Source organism: Trachemys scripta, chromosome 1, assembly GCF_013100865.1.
Source record: "Trachemys scripta elegans isolate TJP31775 chromosome 1, CAS_Tse_1.0, whole genome shotgun sequence".
Classification (NCBI taxonomy): Eukaryota; Metazoa; Chordata; order Testudines; family Emydidae; genus Trachemys; species Trachemys scripta.
In genome coordinates, this window is record NC_048298.1 from 7855717 (window position 1) to 7876608 (window position 20892).

General features: G+C 46.3%; 1 protein-coding gene across 1 annotated transcript in view; it reads left to right on the forward strand.

Moving 5' to 3' along the window:
- PLXNA4 (plexin A4) overlaps window positions 1-20892 on the forward strand; it is a gene marked incomplete in the record, with an annotated part of 626278 nt that overhangs the window by 55728 nt on the left and 549658 nt on the right. The window contains 1 exon segment of the mRNA XM_034764290.1: window positions 3757-3939. Within this exon segment, the coding sequence (XP_034620181.1) occupies window positions 3757-3939 (183 nt within the window).

A 20892-nucleotide genomic window follows, 5' to 3' on the forward strand; every position in this document is an offset into this window, starting at 1 on the left:
TAGGGCACTTTTTTGTATCTCTGCAGTCGATCTTGGAGAAAGAATCATATTAGCTGAAAATCATTACCATGTGGTATGTCTTACTTGCTAGCCTCAGTTCACTTTCGGACCTAGAGGACAGTTGCCTGCATAGCAAAGAGTATTCCTATTATTGCCTTATTGGCATTTGCGTCAGAGAAAGTGATTGAATGATCCATGAAGACTGAACTAGACATGGTCCGGCAGGGTTAGAGAATGTTGTGGGGGACCCTGGTCCTGCAGCTGCCTCTTCTGAGGAGGATAGCAGGCATTTCACTCTTGAAAAGTACCATGAGCACCAGGCTGTGTTGCTTGTAAAAGCTTGGATGAAATCAACAGGTTTTCACCTTTTCGTTTTGCATCTAAAATGGACAAAATTATGACATCGATCTGATTTCAATGGAAAACGCAAGTTCATTTGGAGCCAGGTCCAGTCTCAACCAGAAGAAATAAGTCATGGTGATCAGAGTTAAATCTCCACTTATCTGGAGATGTTCTCAAGAACTGCTGGCGGAGCTAGTGCTCAGTGCAGGAATCACTGGGTGAGACTTTATAGCTTGCATCATGCAAGAGGGCAGAGGAGATGATCACAATGGTCCCTTCTGCCCTTAAGCTCTTTCAGCCAGAATGGTCAGTGTTTGCTGCAGTGAGGTGAGTGGAGTACGCGGGTAGATAGTTATACCAGGGATGCCTTGACCTCATGTCTAAGGATCACATGCCAACCAACCTTCGCCTCTCAGTGCTTGCCTGCTGCCAGCCCTGATGTTTTGGGTGGGGTTTCATATCCTGGCTCCAGGGTGAAGTGTCTTGGTTCCCATTAATGAAATGCATCTTTTTAGTGGCGAAATGGGTTCCCCCTTCTTTCTTCAAAGCCATGAGAAGAAATAGGGGATTTTTTTTTCACACCAATAGGATGGGACTTCTTCATTTCCCTCTCTGTCTGTCTGACAAGTGGATCAGGCTAAATGTGGGTCTGGTTTTGTTACACATGTGAAACATCGATCACATTAACTGCAAGGTTCACTAAGGGTTCTGGTCGAACTGGGCCTTATTGCAAGTGAATTTTGGTGCAATTTACTCATCCTAGAACATAAGAACAGCCATTCTATCTCAGACCAACAGTCCATGTAGCTTGCTGTCCGGTCTCTGACAATGGCCAGTACCAGATGCTTCAGAGAGAAACCCAGTAGAAGACAGCTATTGAATAATCAACTCATAGTTTGTTTCTTCCTGACCCCATGCAGTTAGTGGTTGACTGAGTCCCTGAAGCATGATTATTTATATCCCATTTATATTTTTTATCCTATCTAATGTAACTGTTGATGTTCCCATCCATATAAATATGCGAACTTTGTTCAAATACTAGTAGGGTCTTGGTCCCAATGGTATTTAGCTTCACTGAGTTCTACAGGGTAATCACTGTGTACAATTCTGTGTACACAAAGGATGAATTTGGCCTTTGGAGTTTGGCCCCATACCTTTTATGCTAAATTGTCTACTGGTGTGTAAACTCATAGCACCCAAACTGTGACTCACGGAGTCCTAAGATTTGATCCACAGTTGCTCTCTGAGTTGATGTTTTAACTCCGAAGGTGCAGTCCCCAGAGATTAATGATTCTAACAGGCTAGAGCTCAGGTCTTGCTGTTCTTTTCTAATAGCTCTTTAAATGCTTTGGGGGGGCTTTGTATGTTTATAACTATTTTTAGGACACATTACTCTCCTGTTCAATAAAACCATCTGCAATTATTCCCTGTAATTGCCAGGTGAGGACAAAGCTGATCAACTGCAGGCTTTTATTGCTAGGGAACTCAAGCAAGAGCAGTAATTTCTTGCCATGTGTCAAGGAAGATATGAGCAAATATAAAGCAAATATAACAGTAATGCTCATGATCATTTTATTATTGATCTAAGAAAATTAGATAGACATTCTGCACACTTATTTAATTAACACTTATAGGCCTCAATCCAGCAAAGCATTTAAGCACATGCTTAAGTGCTTTGATGAATCATGTTCATAGAACCTATTGCCTTGGCAAATGTGCTATTATACACCACACTCTGGCCATCTAGGGCTGCTTCCTTGTCACCACCTAGCGTGCCATGACCAACTGGAATGTCGCAACACCAGCACTGATAGAACTGACAAAGCACGTATTGCTGCTACTAGAGCTAAAGGAGAGAACCTCTGTTAACAGGGTAGGGTCTCCTAACATCCAGTCCAATGCCCTCCTCATCAAACCGTGTTGCCTGAAGCTAGGTAGAAGAGATGCTTCTGCCAATGCCGTCTGCTGCAGCGAATACATTGCCTATTGATCTTCTAGGAAGCACCATCAAAGAAACCTAACCATATGCTAAACCAAATGCATTCACAGCTTCCACCATATTCTGATGGCTGTCCACTTTGGGCTCTCATGGACCAAGTTCCAAATATGAAGGTCCTCTGTGCCAATCCTGAGGCGTTCAAGTCCAGAAAGAGACAGTAGTAGCCCAGCAGATCGTAGTGGCTGTGAAGGTGTATAAGTGGGCAGGGCAGTTTTTCAGGTTGTTAGGGCTTTACAGATGTCTTCAGCACTTGGAAAGAAAGAGAGAGCCACTACAGAGCTCCAGTTACAGAACTTGTCCTCCAGGGGCCCAAAGTGCTTTACAAACACTTAATGAGTTAATCGTCCTCAAAATCCCCCTTTGAGGTGGGTAGGTGTTAGTGACCTCCATTTTACAGAAGGGAAACTGAGACCCAGAGAGGTTAGCTGACTTGACCAAGCTCACATTGTGTGATTGGGGGAGCGGGACTAGAACCCAGGAGTCCTGACTCTGATTCCCTTAGAAAGACAAGGTGGGTGAGGTAATATCTTTTAGTGGAACAGCTTCTGCTGGTGAGCGAGACAAGCGTCCGAGCCACACACAGCCCTTCTTCAGGTCTGGGAAATGAGTCCCTTGTGATTTATGTGCATTTCTGACACAAACTGGGAATATTTAAGCTGAGATTCTTAACAGACCATGGGCTTGGTTGTTAGGTCATGAATGATAAACTAATAGGCAAAAGGATGAGGTGATGTGGTCCAGTGGGTAGGGCACTGCACTAGGATTCAGGAGGCCCTGGGTTTTATGCATGACTCTGTCACTGACTTGCTGTGTGACAGTGGGCTAGTTGCCTTCCCAAAAGTGGGGGAGGGAGGGCAGAGCCCCCCACCCCTGGCCAAGCCGGAAGCTGAAGCTGGGCCGGGAAGCCACGACCCTCCACCTGCTCAGGATGGGGGTGGGGGACCCAAGAGCAGCCTGTGTCCCCACCTCTGAGGCCCCCGCCCAGGGCAGGTGGAGGGTCCGAGGTTCCCCACAGCTGTCCGTGTGGTTCTTATCCCCACCCGCTCCGGTTGGGGGTGGGGCCTCGGAGCCGCAGCCCAGCCATGGTAAGAGCTGCGCGGGCAGCTGTGGAGAGCCGGGGTCCCTCCATTTGCCCTGGGCGGGGAGCCCGGGGCTGCTCTCAGGGTCAGGTGGATGGTCCATGGCTCCCCAAAACTGCCGGGCTCCAGCTGCCCCCGTTCCAGCATCCCTGGCTGTTTGTCTGTCTTGTCTCTTTAGATTGTAAGCTCTTTAGGCCAGGGAATGTCTCTTACTGTGTTTGTGGAGCATCTGGTATGGGGCCCTGATCTTGGCTGGGGCCCCCTAGGTACTCCTGTATTATTAATCCATGTTCAGTGGCCTCATGCTCTCTCTCCTCCTCCCCCTTCTGTTCACAGCTGTTAACAATTGATGACAATTTCTGCGGCCTGGATATGAATGCCCCTCTGGGAGTATCGGAGATGGTGCGAGGTCTCCCCATCTTCACCGAAGACGGGGACAGGATGACATCCGTGATCGCCTACGTCTACAAGAACCACTCACTGGCGTTCGTGGGCACCAAAAGTGGCAAGATGAAAAAGGTAGGCCTGGCCCAGCGTGGCCTTCCTAAGTCAGTGCTGCTAGTTGCTATGGAGACTGGCTGCATCGAGATGAGTGGGGAGCATTTTATAGGCCTGGTGCACGGTTACCTATTTTGTGAGTTGAATTGTATTGGTTGATTGCACTTCAGCTCTGAGGGATTAGGCTGACCTGACCGAGGGGACAAGTCTTCTCCTAACGTTGCACCTTCCAGAAGATGCGTGGCCATGGGTCTAGCCACCTTCAGACTTTGGAGTAGCGTAGATCCAAGTACAAACTTTTTCAGCTCAGACTGTCTAATTAAATGGCTAATCACAGGATATCTGTGTGCGCTGTGGAGGAAGAACTTACTGGCGTTGTGGGTTATTAAGAAATATGACTCATACTTTGGAGATGTTCCTTTAGAGTGATGTGACCAGACGTGCTTTTACCACAAACCTAGCATGGAAGTTAGTGGTTGCTTTATCTGGGTAAGGCTGAGTGTGTGTTTATGCAAAGGGAGAAGGATTTCTATGAAAGAAGAGCTGTGTTTGAAAGGTAATAAGCATTGTGTTTACTGGGTAACCATGGTCGACTCCGTATAAATAAATGCTCTCTTTATGGTATCTGGCTTAAGTCCCTCTCAAAGTTACTAGGTACCCTCCAAATGAACTGTACATGTCTATGGCTTAGATATAGCTTTGTATTGTAACAGCTGCTGTCATTTTATTATATGGGGCACTAGTGTTTATCTTCTGAAGCTAAAGCCAAGACTGAAAGACTTTTACCAGTGGCTTTGGCAGGTGTTTTATTCTTAAGCTACTAAGAGCCATTAAAGGTAACCTTCCAATGCTAAAAATGGGCTCTGTGCCCCGTTTTAGAGCCCTGTATGATGCAGGAACAGGGTGGCAGCGTTTGCCTGGATAACAGAGCCAGAGGATGTTCCTGCTGCGAAGTGGTGTGCATCGTCACCACATCAGAATATAGAGGTGTGGGAGTGGCTCTCGAGAGTGGAGAACTAGGATGTGTACTGAGCAGTCCCCATGGAGGAGCCTTGGAAGCTGCCAATCTTGGGAAGAAGACTTGGGCTGGATTTTGTGTTGTTTCATTTTGAATTCCCTTTGTTAATAAAAGTTAAACGCCAAGAGTGTGTGTGTGTGTGTGTGGGGGGGGGGGGGGAGGGGGGTGTGTGTGTGTGTGCGTGTGTGGGGGGGGAGGTGTGGGGGGAGTTAACTGGTGACCTGTTACAACTTGTGTGGACTGTGTATGGAGCAGGGTGAGGGAAGTCACTTGGTCACAGGTATCTTCTGCTTGCTTTTTATCTTAGAAATATCAGGCATGTCAAGTCTGGTCCAGCCTTCCCTGTTCACATAGAGGTCTGCCCTGGAGGACCAAGATATGTTCATTGGGAACTGTTTCAGTCCTTAATTAAAGGGGGGGAGGGTAGGGCTGCTGAATGGTCAATAAGAGTGTTTTTTTTTTCTTACTGCTGTGTGTTGAGACATGAGTGAAATGGGCTCAACCCAAACCAGCTAAGTTGTTTGTAAACCATTTGAGTAAAAATCATTTTCCCCGCCACCATTTAATTACTTTTCACTTCCCTGTTATCCGTGATGTCATCGTAACCTGGCTAATTCTCCAACAGCCTATAGTGTCCCCTAGGAAAAAAATAAGGGAGATGAGATCTGAATTACAAATGTTTAAAAAAAAAATAGGCTGCACCCCCAACACTTTCATACTTTCTTTATGTCTCATAAGATGCAAAATAAGGCACAAGGTCTCTCCTTTTTCCCCTCCTTTGCGGGTCATTTTACAGACTCTAGGAACTGATCTTTCTGTTGGGAGCATAGAAAACCCGGGCATACAGGCTGGGAAGGCTTTTATTTTTACAGTGTGTGGCAGAGACCAGGGGCATCCTTTTAGGGTAAAGAATCAGAGGAGGGAAGCTGAGCTGCTGACAGGAACCTTGGAGAGCTGCCTTGTGTTCCATGTTTACTAAATGTGACTAACGTTCTGCAGACTGTAGCTCGCAGGGAATGGACGTGAGAGCAGTGCGGGAGCACGGGGCTGGGGTCAGCAGTCAGCCAACCAAGTGTCTTTGTGAGAGGCAGCTTTCCCCATGCAATGTGCGGAAAGCTGCATTCTCCCAGGAAATGCTTTTTATTTGTTTTGGGCCAGCAAATCTGGCGTACCCATTCCCTGCAGAAATCTCTCTCATTCCATCATCCCTCTTGCTAGGAGAACAGGAGGCGACTCCCAGCAACGCTGCTCCTGTGACTCCTGGTCAGCCTAGAAGGATGGCCAGTGAGCAACGGCTCTGAGCTTGGAACACCAGCTTCCCTCCCCTTCCAAATCCCACGCAGCCTGGGAAATTTAAAGGGCCGGTCCGACGCTCAGACATCGCTCCCTCGCATTGCAGGCGCGTGGCCTTGCTACTAGGTCTTCTCAAGAGCCTCGGATTTTCACCTGGGACTAACTGGTGCCTGCTTTTTGGGGCTTCACAGTTGGTTTGGTCTCGTCACCCTGGAAGTCTTGTTCAATAGCAGGGGAAGAGGAGTGGCCGAGAGAGCTGGTTCCAGCTCTCCCCATCGATGCTGCTGCTAACCCATCCAATTAGCATAGAGTTTGATTTGGGGTTAGAGAAATACCTCCTATGGGCAAATCAGTCTCTGAAATAACCTGTGTAGGCTCAGATGAACCTATGGACCAAGGCCAAGGGTCTCCCAGTGCCTGTCTCCCAATGGATCCTAGCAACAATGGTATTTTACTGCTCCCCCCACCCTCCAGACAACTGGTGTAATGTAACCGGCGGGGCCATACCTGGTGATCCATTTCTGGGTCAATGAGATTGCGTGAGCAATATTGCATAAGGGATGGAGTTATAATACACTTGTTTGCCTTAAAGGTACAGAATCTATTTACTACTTGATACTGAAAGGTTTGCTGCAAGTAATTAGCAGACCATTTTGGAGAAACCCTGTTTCTCCGCAGTTAAGAATGTACTGGTTTTTGTGTGTATTTGTGTTTGTTTCTATATAAATGATACAGATCGTATCTCAGGTTCTCAAGATGCACCATTTGTGGAAGCCCTGCAAACTACCCAGTCATAAAGCAATATCAGTTGGTTGATATACAAATGTTATATCTGTCAAAGGAATTTTCCAGTGACAGACAATTGAAGTAAAATATTGTGCTTTACAAGAACACATCATTAGAATGAAAACTAGCCGCGTATCGAGAGTCTGGCCATGTAACCAAGACAACAAAGAAGAAAGAAAAGGGAAAACCAAGCTACAGATGGAGTGGAAAAAGAGTGAATGAAACAGAACGAAGAGATAAAAAGGACAAAAAGCAAAGTGGTCTAGAGGGAAAATCCCCCATGGCACAAGCACATGTTAGAAACTGGAAATGTTAATTGAAAGGTTTGGTGAAGGCTGGTGTCATTTATGAGCTGAGTGGAAGGTTGGTTCAGTGGTTAGAGACTTGGGAGACCCAGATTCAATTCCCTGCTCTGCCACAGACTTTGTGTGACCTTGGGGAAATCACTTCGCCTCTCTGGGCTTCAGTTTCCCATCTGTAAAATGGGGATAATACTTACCTTGCACAGAGTGCTGTAAGGACAGGGCCGGCTCTAGGATTTTTGCCGCCCCAAGCAAAAAGAATTTTGGCCGACCCCCCCTTTATTTTCATGGTCCCTGGCCCCACCCCAACTCCACTCCTTCCCCAAATCCCCAGCCCTGCCTCCCTCCCCTCCCATTGCTTCCTGCGGGCAGCCCCCGCGACCTCCCGTCCTAGCTCGCCTCCGCTCTGCCTGCTCTGCCTGGCAAGCCTGGGAGGGAGGGGGGAGAAGCGGAGAGGCGGCGACGCGCTAAGGGGAGCAGGCGGAGGTGGAGCGGAGGCGAGCTGGGGCGGCGAGCTGGGGCGGTGGGGACACTTTTTCCCCATTCCCCGGATTCGGCGCCTATGATGGCCGGCGCCAGAATGCCGCCCCTAGAAATGTGCCACCCTAAACACCTGCTTGTTTTGCTGGTGCCTGGAGCCGGCCCTGTATAAGGATGAATACATTAAAGATTGTGAGGTGCTTAAATATATGGTACTGGTGGCCTTATAAATTCCTTACATTGGTTTTATATCTCTTCCAAAGACATATAATCTAAGTCCTGATCACCTGTGGTCACTAAAACTCTGTGTGGGCCCTAGAATTGTGGATAGATCAATCTATAGACTGCAAGGAAGCTGTGTCCAAGTTGCAAATCAACTAGCCCTAGTGTTAGGGAAGGACAGATGACCATGCAAAGCAGAGTGGAGGTTCTACGTGTGTGTGGCGTTGAGGTTTGGCCTAGAGAGAGGACTGCATCAGTTCAACCCTGCAGGGAGTGATTTCCACCCAACTCTCTCAACAGGGCTGTGCTGCAACCAGGCGCCGTAGCTGTGTAGGGGGAGGAATAGATTTATTTATTCAACAACATTTTACCAGGATAAATAGCTCTTGGAGACGGGAAAACAGCAGAGGAGCGAGTGTGGTAATGGTGGCTGTGCGTGGGTTTGTGTAATTGGGCAGCACGGCTGCAGAATACTAAAGCACTTGTGTAAGGAGGGAGAATTTTTTTTTCTTTTCACCCCTTATTCCATCTGTGTCCAAAGAAACGGAGCAAATAAAGGAGCCCCAGGTTTGTCATGTGGAGATGGTGAGTTCCCATTAATTGCAGGTAAACACAATGAACCTTTACTATTTATCCATGCGATTGGGTTTCTGAATATGCAGCTGATGATGAGCTGATTTTGATGTTCCCTGGAGGACACTTGGTTGCTGACGTCTCCATGCAAGGTGTCAGCAGAGAAACCAACTTTTCTCCTTCCTTCTGCTTTGAGGGAGTATGATTTGTGAAAGTTATTTTTTTTTTAAATATTTGGTGACTGGACTTGACTGTAATGCAAAATAACAGTGTGACGTCTCCCACATCTGCTGAGAGGTCATCTCCTCCCAGCTTCTGACCTCAGCTGGAGTCTGAGAATTATTCTACCTTCTGGTGATGGAGTTGGAAGATACATCCCTCTCTATTATATTTATTGATATCTCTGAAAGTTCTCTTTATCCTCCAAACATGTAGAGCCATATTATGAAAGATGTGTAGCCCTGTAAGAGTTTATGGTTCTCTAGATTAATGTAGTTCCATCTCCATGGCCCATATGCTTCAGAAGAGTGGTTCAGTCTCTGTGGCCATCCAGTCCTTGACACCTGTGCTGAATCTGCAAACAAAAGAGCCCAATTAGTGCAGTGGTGGGGTTTACGTGGGCGACTGCTTACTGGGAACTGGAGTGAGACCCACTAATTTGGTCCATGTAAGCCTCTTAAAAGCCACAGATGGTAATGACATTTGGTTGCTACCATCATGGGGTGTACTCCAGCATGATCTAAAGGTGAGAGGCACTTGGATACCAGGGTGATGGGTGCAATATAAGGACCTAGATAGATAGGCTTGTGTGTCCCATTACCAGACCCTTGTGGCATCCAGTTCCACTTCCTCTTTCTGTTTCAGCCTCTGAGGTCAGGACCATTTCTTTACTATCCTTAATCTCCTCTGAGGTGGAGATGGGGTTGCATGGGAAGAGGGTTTTCCCCCCTGGTCGGTGCCCGATATATCCTGCAATTCCATGGTTGTTGTGGAATCAGTTCCTTGCCATTTTGGAATCTAATCTACAAACCAAGGGGCTGATGCTTGGTGCCAAACTAGAACATGTGACACTTGTTTTGGACATCTGCTGAGTGCCCAGTCAGTGCAAGTTACCACTCCCACCCAGCGTGTAACACAACACCATCATTTACATCACTGCGCTGCTTAGACCCCAGTTCCTTCCAGCTGCAGCCTGTGTGTGCAACATACTACAAAGCTCTCAAAGTTCCTCACGGTGCCTAGTACAGCAGAAAAACTCCTTTCCATCCACTGTGAAGGATTTACACAGCAAGAACCGGATTTGAAAGAAGCTATTTGCTCGTTCTGGCACAGAGCATCACCTGGCTCCCTTGAAGCCCCCCTAGCTATTAAACCATCCAGCCATCAAGGTGCTGAGAGGTTGTATTTGCTGAGCACTTCCTTGACTTGTTTTCTCTCTCTTGTGTGCGTTACGTGCTGCTGTTCTCTTCCCCCCCCCCCTCCCCCCAAGGCTCTGATTCAGAAGTGCCTTTGCGTGTCATGGGAGATGGGGTCTTGGAGCCATGCAATGAGACTTGCAAATGACAATATAACTCCCCTAGATCCAATCTGTACTTCAAAGTCTAGGGGCAATTGGTTGCTGCTGCTCCCAAGTGTTTTGTGTTGGCAGTGCTGCACCATGCCTTTTCACTTAAAAACCCAGCAGCCCAACAGAACCATCAGAATCAGAGACCGCTGGCTGTGAGAGAAGCCGGGGCCATGTGATAGTGCACCAAGGGCTTTCCCATGGCAAACTGCAGTCTGAACTCAACTGACTTAACTCCAAAGCAGCCAAAGTTGTCACAAGGCTAACCCATGGGGCAGGCTCTTCCTGGTAAGGCGGGGCAGGATGCCATGACATGTAGGGTGCTGCTTTGGAGGCAGCCGGAACTCTATGCCGTGAGGGCTCTTCTCAGGTTGGAGAGGACAGTTGGCCATGCCCTGCGGTGGGCTCTTTTGCTGGCCACGGGGGGTGCTGCACCCTACAGACCTCTGTGGGCCATGCACTGAAGGATGCCATGATTTGCAGCAATGCTTCAGGTTCCTTTGGGCAGGTGAGGTTCTTTGTGCTGCAGCACGTGCTACACCGCGGGTGCCGTGGGGTATGTAGGATTTTGGGCTGGATAGGCTGCTCCTTGTGGTGTGTGAGTCGCCTACTGTGGATAACCATGCACTGCCCTCCTACTGTTAAACCGCAGGATACCATGGGGCAGTGGGACCAAAGAAGAACCGAGGCACCAATGGTCTCTGCATTGCCGTCTTCTCCCACCCAACATTCCTTCTCCTCTCATTTATTACTTGACGGGATAATAAGTAATCAGCTTATTTCTTCCTCTGCCCCTCCAGCTTCCCAGGGATGACAAAGTGGGGCTCTTTAGCTGTCCAATCCTCCATCTAGCGCCCAACTAGACGGCCCAGCCAAAAATGGTGAACTCTTGTTTTATTTGGTTTCTCCCTGGCTGGCTAGCTCTTTTAGCGCCGCTTGCGTCTGTCTTTCACTTGATTGCCTCTTGCCTGCTGACCTCTCTTACGGGGAGTTGGGTTAAGTGCCATTCTCCTAATTAATTCTGCTTTAATTTAATCTTTTGAAAGAATTTTATCAAAAGAAGGAACCTCTTTTCTCCCCCCTCCTTATTTCATGGGCTAGTTTAATGCACAATCTCTGGGTTTATTTTTCTATTTCCCCCTGTCTCCAGATAGGCCGTCATTTGCATAGTTGATTAAGCTTCTTACGTTATCAGGAAGCTAGTTGGAATAACAGCGAGTCCCCGATAAGGCACTGCACATCCATCTCTCTTTCACCATGAGCCACATTATTCCCCCCCCGCCCACCATCACCCCCATTTGCCTGGGGTAGCTGTTTCCTATGTCACTGCCACTCCTGCCCTGAGTTTTTCCTCTCTTTGATCTGGCTGCTGATCTCTGGTCCAGGCTGTAGTTGGGTGTGGTTGTCAAAGCGTGGCAGCCCATTCATGGGAGCGAGCTGATTGCTGGTGTTCAGACTGACAGCTTTGGAGACCAAGCGCCTGATTCAAGAACTGAAATGACACCGATGTAAATCTGGAGTCACTCCCGCCATCCAAGTGAACAAAACTCGTCCGAGAGCAGGATCTGGCTGCGTAAGTTCTCTCCCTTGGGGAGAGGGGGAAGCAATAAAAAGCCCCCCGCAATCTTTGTCTGCCACATGCCTCCATTGGAGGAGTCACCTCTGGAGTATTTGTGTGTTGCCAGAAGGTAGCTTGTTTCCATAACTCATTCATCCCTCTCTGACTTCTTTGCTGAGACTCTCAGCAAGAGGGTAATCCCATTCAGTGTCATTTGTGGTGGTGGTTTTGTGATCTAAATACCTGATCACAGAACAGGAGAGCTGGGGGGTGAGGGGAGATATTTTTTTTTTGTTTTTCCCCAAAATTTGCAATGTCATCAAAAATTCAAAATATTGTGATCTGCTCTTTTCACCAGCTGCGCTGTGTTTGAACCATGAACAATTCCCCTTCACTCTGTGATATTCTTCCTTTAAATGAGCTGTTGATGCCTTGTGAAAACCTTTGGGGAACATTCTACGTAGAATCAGTTCCTCTCCAAATGCCCCAGCCCCTGCCACTTGAACTACAGGAGACTCTCCAATAGCTTTTAACAGTATAGGGGCTAAGACACAGAGCTGAATAGTTCTGATTCCATTCAGCAGAGGGTGGTGGTGCACGTACAGGGATACTGAGGCTATTAACTGTAGGCCAATGTGTTCTGTTTTAGGTGCCCTGTGTTTGAATATGTTAGCCTTGGATCGTTTCTTTTTGAGCATCATTAGCAACGAGCAATGAATAAGCGGTGAATTCTTGCTTGGCAAAACCCAGCAGGTCACTGCTTCTCTCATAGGGTGTGGAGTCAATCCACCCTTCCCCTGCTGGAGGTTGGCTGGCTGTAACACAGATTTGTGATCTTGGGCAAGATTCCTCCCTTCGCTGTGCCTTAATTTCGTCCTTGCCAAAACGTGGAGGGTAATATTTCCCTACTCCTGGGGCTGGGGTGAGGCTTAAGCCATGGATGTCTGAGATCCTTGCAGGGCGGGCCCCATAGGAATGCACATTATTGCTTTGGCCAAAGTCTGGGTCCTTGCAGGGTTGTTTCAGCTCGGATGAGAAATCAGTGATCTGAGTCAGGTATATTCTTGGTGGTTTTTTTGGTGGTGGTTGTTGAAGTAGGTAGGAACACACAGAAGGAACAAATAAGAGCAGCCAACCATTTCCTTACTCCAAAATCCCCCTGTCTGCCACTCCAGTGAGGTGTGTGCCCAAGAAGCTCTGTTTCTGCTTTCTCTCAGGGTGATGATACTCAGAACTGTTTCTCCGGGCTTTCTGCCTCCAACACACATAGCCTCTCCCCTGCATTTGCAACCTGGGAAACCCCTCAAGTCACACAGCTTCACTTTGACCTGCCATGCAGCCTAGTACCTGCAGCGCTTCCCTTCCCCCTCCCCTTGTCTGCAGCTATTTTTACTAGGTAAAGGGGCTTGACTGCTCCTTCTGCTAAACCTAAAGGAGGGTACAGGACACGCTTGTTGGCTTTAATGAGGCCTAGGTTTGTCTTTGGATCTAAGGGCATGTCTACACTTGCCATTTAAAGTGGAAAAAGTCCCTTTTTTGCGCACAAACCATGGGAGCATCTACACTTGCCAATGACTTTTTGCAGTGGAACTCAGAAGTTTCACCGCAAAAAGAAAACCATCTCCACGAGAGGCGTACAGCTCTTACCGGTGATGCTTTTGCGGTGATGTGCAAGTGAAGACGCGTTCTTCCTGTTTACACAGCTTTTAGCCTCCTGAGGATATCCCACAGTGCCTAGGCAACCACTCTAGCCAGCAGCTCTGCTGCCAGGTAAACATAAGAACATAAGAAGAACATAAGAACGGCCAGACTTGGTCAGACCAAAGGTCCATCCAGCCCAGTATCCTGTCTACTGACATTGACCAATGCCAGGCATCCCAGAGGGAGTGAACCTAACAGGTAATGATCAAGTGATCTCTCTCCTGCCATCCATCCACCCCTCCCCCTGTAAAGCCCCAGGAACTTTGAAATTCCCCTTCCTGTTTTCTTGGCAACTGCTCACTTATCTGGCCAGGTGACAATGCCTGCTCCGCGGAGCAAAGGATCCCCTGTTTGGAGCAATGCTGAGCTACGGGAGCTGATCAGTGTTTGGGGAGAGGAGGCTGTGCAGGGACCCAGGATGCCCCGCGATCTCCCCCCCCCCTTTTCACAAGACCCATCGTCAAACTGGAGAGAGCTGCTCTCATCCACGATGGAAGTGCTGCTAATGTAAACACTCTCTGACACCTGAGGAATTGAGTATACAAACCAGCACTTTTCTTTCACTGGTTCCCTATCACCGGTGAAACTTACAGTGCAAAAACTCTGCAAGCGTAGACATACCCTAAGGGCTAGTCTACATTGGCAACGTGCCTTGTGTGGCCGCGGTGCAGCGCTGGGAGAACTAAAAACCACCTCCACGAGGGGTGCAGCTCCCAGCACTGGGGCACTGTCTACACTGGTGCTTTACAGCACTGAAACTTGCTGCGCTCAGGGGGGTGTTTTTTCACACACCCCCCGAGCAAGAAAGTTGCCGCGCTGTAAAGTGCCAGTGTAGACAAGCCCTAAGACTCACTTGCTGCCAGCCGTTGGCACCTTTCAGCATAACATTTCTGATATTCTGTGAAATGGCAAGTGGTTAAACGTTGGCACGTTTTGTGGGCCATCAAAATTCTTTCAGGGCCATTTGCCATCCCACAACCCATGCGTGCCAGGAGTGGGACCACCCGTCATTACTGGGAGGATCCTGGAAACATGGGGAGAGGTGGCATGCCTAGGTTGGACTTGCTTGTGCCAGTGCGAGACTCAAACCCAGCCCCCTGGATTTAAGAATTGTCCTTACACGTCCCCTGCTTGGCTCATCCAGAAGATGGTAGGAGGTGCTTTCTCAGCTGGAAACCTCTCTTATGCACATTACAAAGGGAGTGGGTGCTAGTAACATCACATCCCCTTCAGAATCGCACAGAGGGCGTGAAGGTACTCAGAGGAATATGAATGTGTTGTTCCAATGGTGGGAGACCCATCCAGAAGTGTGCTGGTGGATTAATCAGAGAGCATTCGGTAAATGCAAATGTATGTAAGAGCAGAGCTACTAATGCATGTACGGAGTCAAGATCTTGTAAAAACCACAGGAAGCAAAGCTCAGGTAATTGGACGTGTTACCTGGGTTTGAGCTGGAGACAGCAGGTTGTGTAAGTGGACCCTAGGCTATTGAAAAGGAGTTTCTCTCAGCCGACACCTGAAGCGCAGGAGCAAGAGGTTTTGATTTATAAGATAACTTTTAATTAAAAGGCGAAAAGAAACGTCTCACCTTGTTAGAACGAGTGATTTTCAGCATGAACTAATTTGAAGAATCTTCTCCCCTCCTCTCCCTCCCCCGCTGCCCCACACCCAATTCCCTGACGCTGCTTGTGACTTGGAGTCAGCGCAATGCTATGATTACTTACCCTTTTTAGGGCTGTTTCTGTCACCGACTGCATTTCTACCCTTAGGACAGCCTGCCCTGCAGCTTGCAAACTCTGCTACCGAGCATAGGTTTTGCTCTCATTTGATTTGTGCAAGTCCTCATACAGACCATTAACGTCCTCTATTGAAAGGGACGCTGTCACATACGTTTAGGGGGAAAAAAACCCAACAATATTGTTTCCTGCTTGGCATTGGTTGCGAAACCCACGCGGCAGGCAGAGATAAAACATCTTTTTGTTCCTCGCCAATTTGAGCTCTTTCCTCTGGCATTCTCCTCCCCCGGCCCAGCCTCTGCCCCCTGGTGGGTTTTGATTCTAATTAGACTGGATGCAGTAGGTTTATTTTGTTTTGTTTTAACAACAACTCCGGCTTGTAATGCTGTGCCTTTTTTTTTTTTGCATTGGCTTCATGTTTGGTCTGCCCTGAGCTCTGCGGGAATTGGCATCGTTGTTTAGACCCGCTAGGGGGAGCACAAAACATTAGGTTTTTTTTAATGAACCCCACAAAAATGGGCTTCTATGAAATCTTTTAGTAGTGATAACATTGGGTGGGGATGTGTGTGTCGTTCAGGATCCAGAGGGTCTACCTCAAAGGTCTAGCAATTTTTTTTTTAAAGATAGGATAAATTTGGGTTTAAAAACTTGGCCCAGGGCTGGAAACCCCCTTTAAATTAAACCATAAGCAAGCACAGCAGCTCTCTGGTGCTTGCTGAAATTCCCAACCCTATGATTGCCTGCTGAGGGTGCTGGTATACAGTTTCAAGGTTGAGATAGGATTATTAATCAATGCAGTGCCCCCATTGTAGTCCTGCTTGGGTATTGTGCCCTGTTGTGGCAGGAGATTGTTGCACTAAATGGCACTTTAAGGATTTTTAAACATCACTCATCATCATTATGCGTGTTAGGAGCCCAAGTCATGAATAGGACCCCATTGTGCCAGGCACTGTACAAACACAGAAGAAGATGGTCTGCTCCCAAAGAATTTACGATCTAAGTATTCCTGTAGGTTTCACCACACCCAGACTTTATCACTTCTTGGTGATCATCAATAAAGCACATGCCTCAGTTGCCACTACATATGTCTCTGTGTGTACCCCGACGCCACGCTGTGTTAGCCATACCACCTTGTGTTGTGGAGTGTGATCTGATTTCCTAAGTGAAGCAAGGGTAGGCAGGCTTGGTATTTGGATGGGAGACCTTGAAGAGAACTGGAGGTGCTGCAGGAAGTGATCCTGGTTCGGTAGCTGGTGCTCTGCCCTCTGAATTGGTGCTGAACCAGTGCCCTGTTGTGGTGTTAAGGGACGCCATGTGACTGCAGATGCTATCGCTCAGATACAAAACTGAGGCCACATTCCACTGAGGGTCAGTATTGATCTTATGTGTTACGGTAATTGTGACAATCAGGTTTGAGACCCCTCCCAGGGGAGAACAGGGGGTCTGAACCCCAAAGAGTAACAAATTGAACCAGCTGGTTGTATGCAGTGTTCCTGTGTGTTAAAATATGTCGAATAAGGTCTTTTGGGAAAGCTTGTAACGTTCTGAACTTGATGGTCTTTATAAGATATAGACACAGATTGTGGTCACGAAGCTTTGTATTTATGTGTCTAGAATAGTATGCTCATGACCAGTACTACAATTTCAAATACACCTCACAACCAGGAGGGACTCCACCCAAGTCAGTTGTTTATATGAAACTAAATGTAAGTACCCATCCATTGCCCAGCCAGGAAAAAGACAACGGTGGACCAGTAGACTTAATGGGAAAACATTGAAACGGAAAGAAAACCCCAGATTTGTAAAGCTAAAGCTATGTACACACCACCGCTTAGGTGGGTGTAAGTCATGTCACTCGGGGGTGTGAATAAGCCACCCCCCGAGCGACTGTAAGTTACATCGACCTAAGCGTCAGTGTGAACAGCGCTATGTCAGCGGTAGAGCTTCTGCAACTGACACAGCTGTCACTGCTCGCGGGGGCTGGAGTTCTTCAGTCGACAGGAGGGCTCTCACACGTTGGCTTAGAGCAGCATCTAAGCGTGGTGTTTTCCATGAAACACTAGATCTGCCCCCCCAACAGAGGGCAAGCTAGGAAACAGTTCAGAGGCAGTAAGTAACTTGTATTAGAAAGGGGAATTTAGCTAATAGAGACGTGTGAAGCCTGAGGTTGCATCCTTATGTTTATTTTCTGCGTAGCTGGTTCGTGTTTGCTTTTCCTTACTGTTTCAACATTGAGTCTGATTTTTCTATTAAAAAACTTTTGGTTTATTTTTACCCCAAGCAGGTCTGTTGTGCAAACTGTGTGGCGCGTGTGTGCCAAAGTGAACTGATAACTGGGGGCAGGTTTCACTCCTTCGGGGGGTATGAACCAGAGGGGAAAGGTCTGAATGGCTAGTAGTTAAGAACTCAAAGTAAATGGATTTGGGGAGACTCAGAATTAGAAGGGTTGTGGAGGTCACCCTGCAAGGAGGGACTAGACTGGTAGCAGCCGGGGTGAGACCTCTATGCTTTTCGGCTGGCTGCTGGTGTCAGGGCTCTGAGCCATAGGAACATAGCACTAAGGCACCCGAGGTTACAGAGCAGGCAGTGACAGAACCCCTCACTGGTATGGGTGATTCCCAAAACACCACAGTAATATCTTAAGGCCTCAATCAGTTACTAGAGCCCTAATGCGCTAGGTGCTGCACCACATCTGATACAAAAAAAATAAAAGGTACCTGCCCCAAAGAGATTACAATCCCAGCTACTAAAATCATGTTGTTTGTGTCATTCCGTTCCTATCTTAGGTTTTGTCCACACATGGAGTTTTTCTGGAATATAAGCTATTCTTCTTATATTCACGCTTTCATGTATAGACCAGCTCTGAAACTGCTGCACAGCTGTAATGAGCTATGGCCTCATGCATACAGAATAGAGCTGTAGGGAGGATGGGAGTTGTGTTTCACGGTGGATTTTGAAATCTGGTTTAGAATCATAGAATATCAGGGTTGGAAAGGACCTCAGGAGGCCATCTAATCTAACCCCCTGCTCAAAGCAGGACCTAATCCCAACTAAATCATCCCAGCCAGGGCTTTGTCAAGCCTGACCTTAAAAACCTCTAAGGAAGGAGATTCCACCACCTCCCTAGGTAACCCATTCCAGTGCTTCACCACCCTCCAAGTGAAAAAGTTTTTCCTAATATCCAACCTAAACCTCCCCCACTGCAACTTGAGACCATTACTACTTGTTCTGTCATCTGCCACCACTGAGAACAGTCTAGATCCATCCTCTTTGGAACCCCCTTTCAGGTAGTTGAAAGCAGCTATCAAATCCCCCCTCATTCTTCTCTTCTGCAGACTAAAAAATCCCAGTTCCCTCCGCCTCTCCTCATTAGTCATGTGCTCCAGACCCCTAATCTCTTGGGGCACTCTGCTTGAAACCGGCTGCCAATTAGACATTCATCCTGAATAGGAGTGAAACCTGAAAATTTCAAATTTCACCATGAAGGAAAATATGTATATTTAAGTCATTTGAAACATTTCATTTTGATTTTGACTTTATTTTGTATTATAATATATTAGTAGCTGAAAGTCCATGCTGCTGCATGGGTGTAATTTGTAAAGTCATGTTTATTTAGAAAAAAAAAAAAGGCTGAAAATGGCTGAGAACTTAAAAATTGGATGGTAACAAACCGTGATTCCTAATGATGATTGAACCTGGTGGTATTCAAAACAAAAAGAACTCTGTCATTCTTGTAGCTGTTTCCATTGCTTCACACTGATTCTTGGGTATAATTCATAAAGTTATGTGTATTAAAGAAGAGGTAGGGCTGTCAAGCGATTTAAAAAAACTAATCGTGCTGTTAGACAACAATAGAATACCTTTTATTTAAATATTTTTGGATGTTTTCTATATTTTCAAATATATTGATTTCAGTTACAACACAGAATACAAAGTGTACAGCACTTACTTTATATTTTGTTTTTTACAGCGCAATTATTTGTAATAAAAATAAAGAAATAATATTTTTTCAATTCACCTAATACAAATGCCGTAGTGCAATCTCTTTATCATGAAAGTTGAATTTACAAATATAGAATTATGTACAAAAAATAATTGCATTCAAAAACAAAACAATGTAAAACTTTAGAGCCTACAAGTCCACTCAGTCCTACTTCTTGTTCAGCAAATTTAATAAACACATTTTTTTAAACAAGCATCATTCGCATGGATTTGACCACCATTCCTCTGGAATGGTGGTCAAATCATGAAGGGGCATATGAATGTTTAGCACATCTGGTACGTAAATACCTTGCAATGCCAGCTACAAAAATGCCATGCGAATGCCTGTTCTCACTTTCAGGTGACATTGTAAACAAGAAGTGGGCAGCATTATCTCCTGTAAATGTAAACAAACTTGTTCTGCCAATCGCTAAAAGAAACAAGAAGTAGGACTTAGTGGACTTGTAGGCTCTAAAGTTTTACATTGTTTTGTTATTGAGTGCAGTTATGTAACAAAAAAACCCCTACATTTGTAATTTGCACTCTCACAACGAAGAGAGTGCTCTACAGAACTTGTATGAGGTGAATTGAAAAATACTATTTCTTTTGTTTGTTGTTTTTACAGTGCAAATATTTGTATTCAAAAGTAATATAGAGTGAGCACAGTACACTTTGTATTCTGTGTTGTAGTTGAAATCAATATATTTGAAAATGTAGAAAAACATCCAAAAATATTTAATAAATTTCAATTGGGATTCTATTGTTTGTTTAACAGTGTGATTAAAATTGCGATTAATTGTGATTAATTTTTTTAAGTGCGATTAATTTTTTTGAGTTAATCGCGTGAGTTAACTGCGATTAATCAACAGCCCTAAAAAAAAAAAAAAGCCAAAAATGGCTGAGACTGTAAATACACCTCTTCCTCAATATAACGCTGTTCTCTGGAGCCAAAAAAATCTTACCACGTTATAGTTGAAACCGCGTTATATTGAAATTGCTTTGATCCACCGGAGTGCGCAGCTCCACCCCCGTGGAGCACTGCTTTACCATGTTATAGCCGAATTTCTGTTATATCGGGTCGCGTTATATCGGGGTAGAGGTGTATTGGAACTTTGTTTTTCTTCTGAAACAAAATTCTGGCACAATCAACACAGTTTTACGAGTTTCAGAGTAGCAGCCGTGTTAGTCTGTATCCGCAAAAAGAAGAACAGGAGTACTTGTGGCACCTTAGAGACTAACAAATTTATTAGAGCATAAGCTTTCGTGGACTACAGCCCACTTCTTCGGATGCATATAGAATGGAACAGTTTTACGAAGCTCTTTGATTCTGACAGAACTACATATTCTAACAGAACAGGGCTCCATCAAAGTTTCTCCAACCAGCTCTAATACAGAAACTGTTGTCAATATCCAGGATCAGCCCTGGGACCTTCTGCTCCAAAACATCAAGCTTCTATCAATTGGCGTAAACCTAAAAGTAGCAGGTTGTTATGGTAGCTATGGCTGGTTCTTAATTGAATTCATTTAACCGGTGTATTAAATAGTGATGCTGTGTGCTGTTAAATAGCAGCTGTGTTCCTCTCCAGAGGTGACGACTGCATTTTAGTAGTGGGTGATTAATGGCAAGTGTTAGGCAACCTTAATTAATTACATAGCTGCCAGCTCTGCCTATTGTATAGACACTGGGTAACATTTTTAAAATCAGTCAAAGTTCCATGGTTCCTAAGGTCTGGATCCTCAAAGGTACTTAGGTGTCTAAC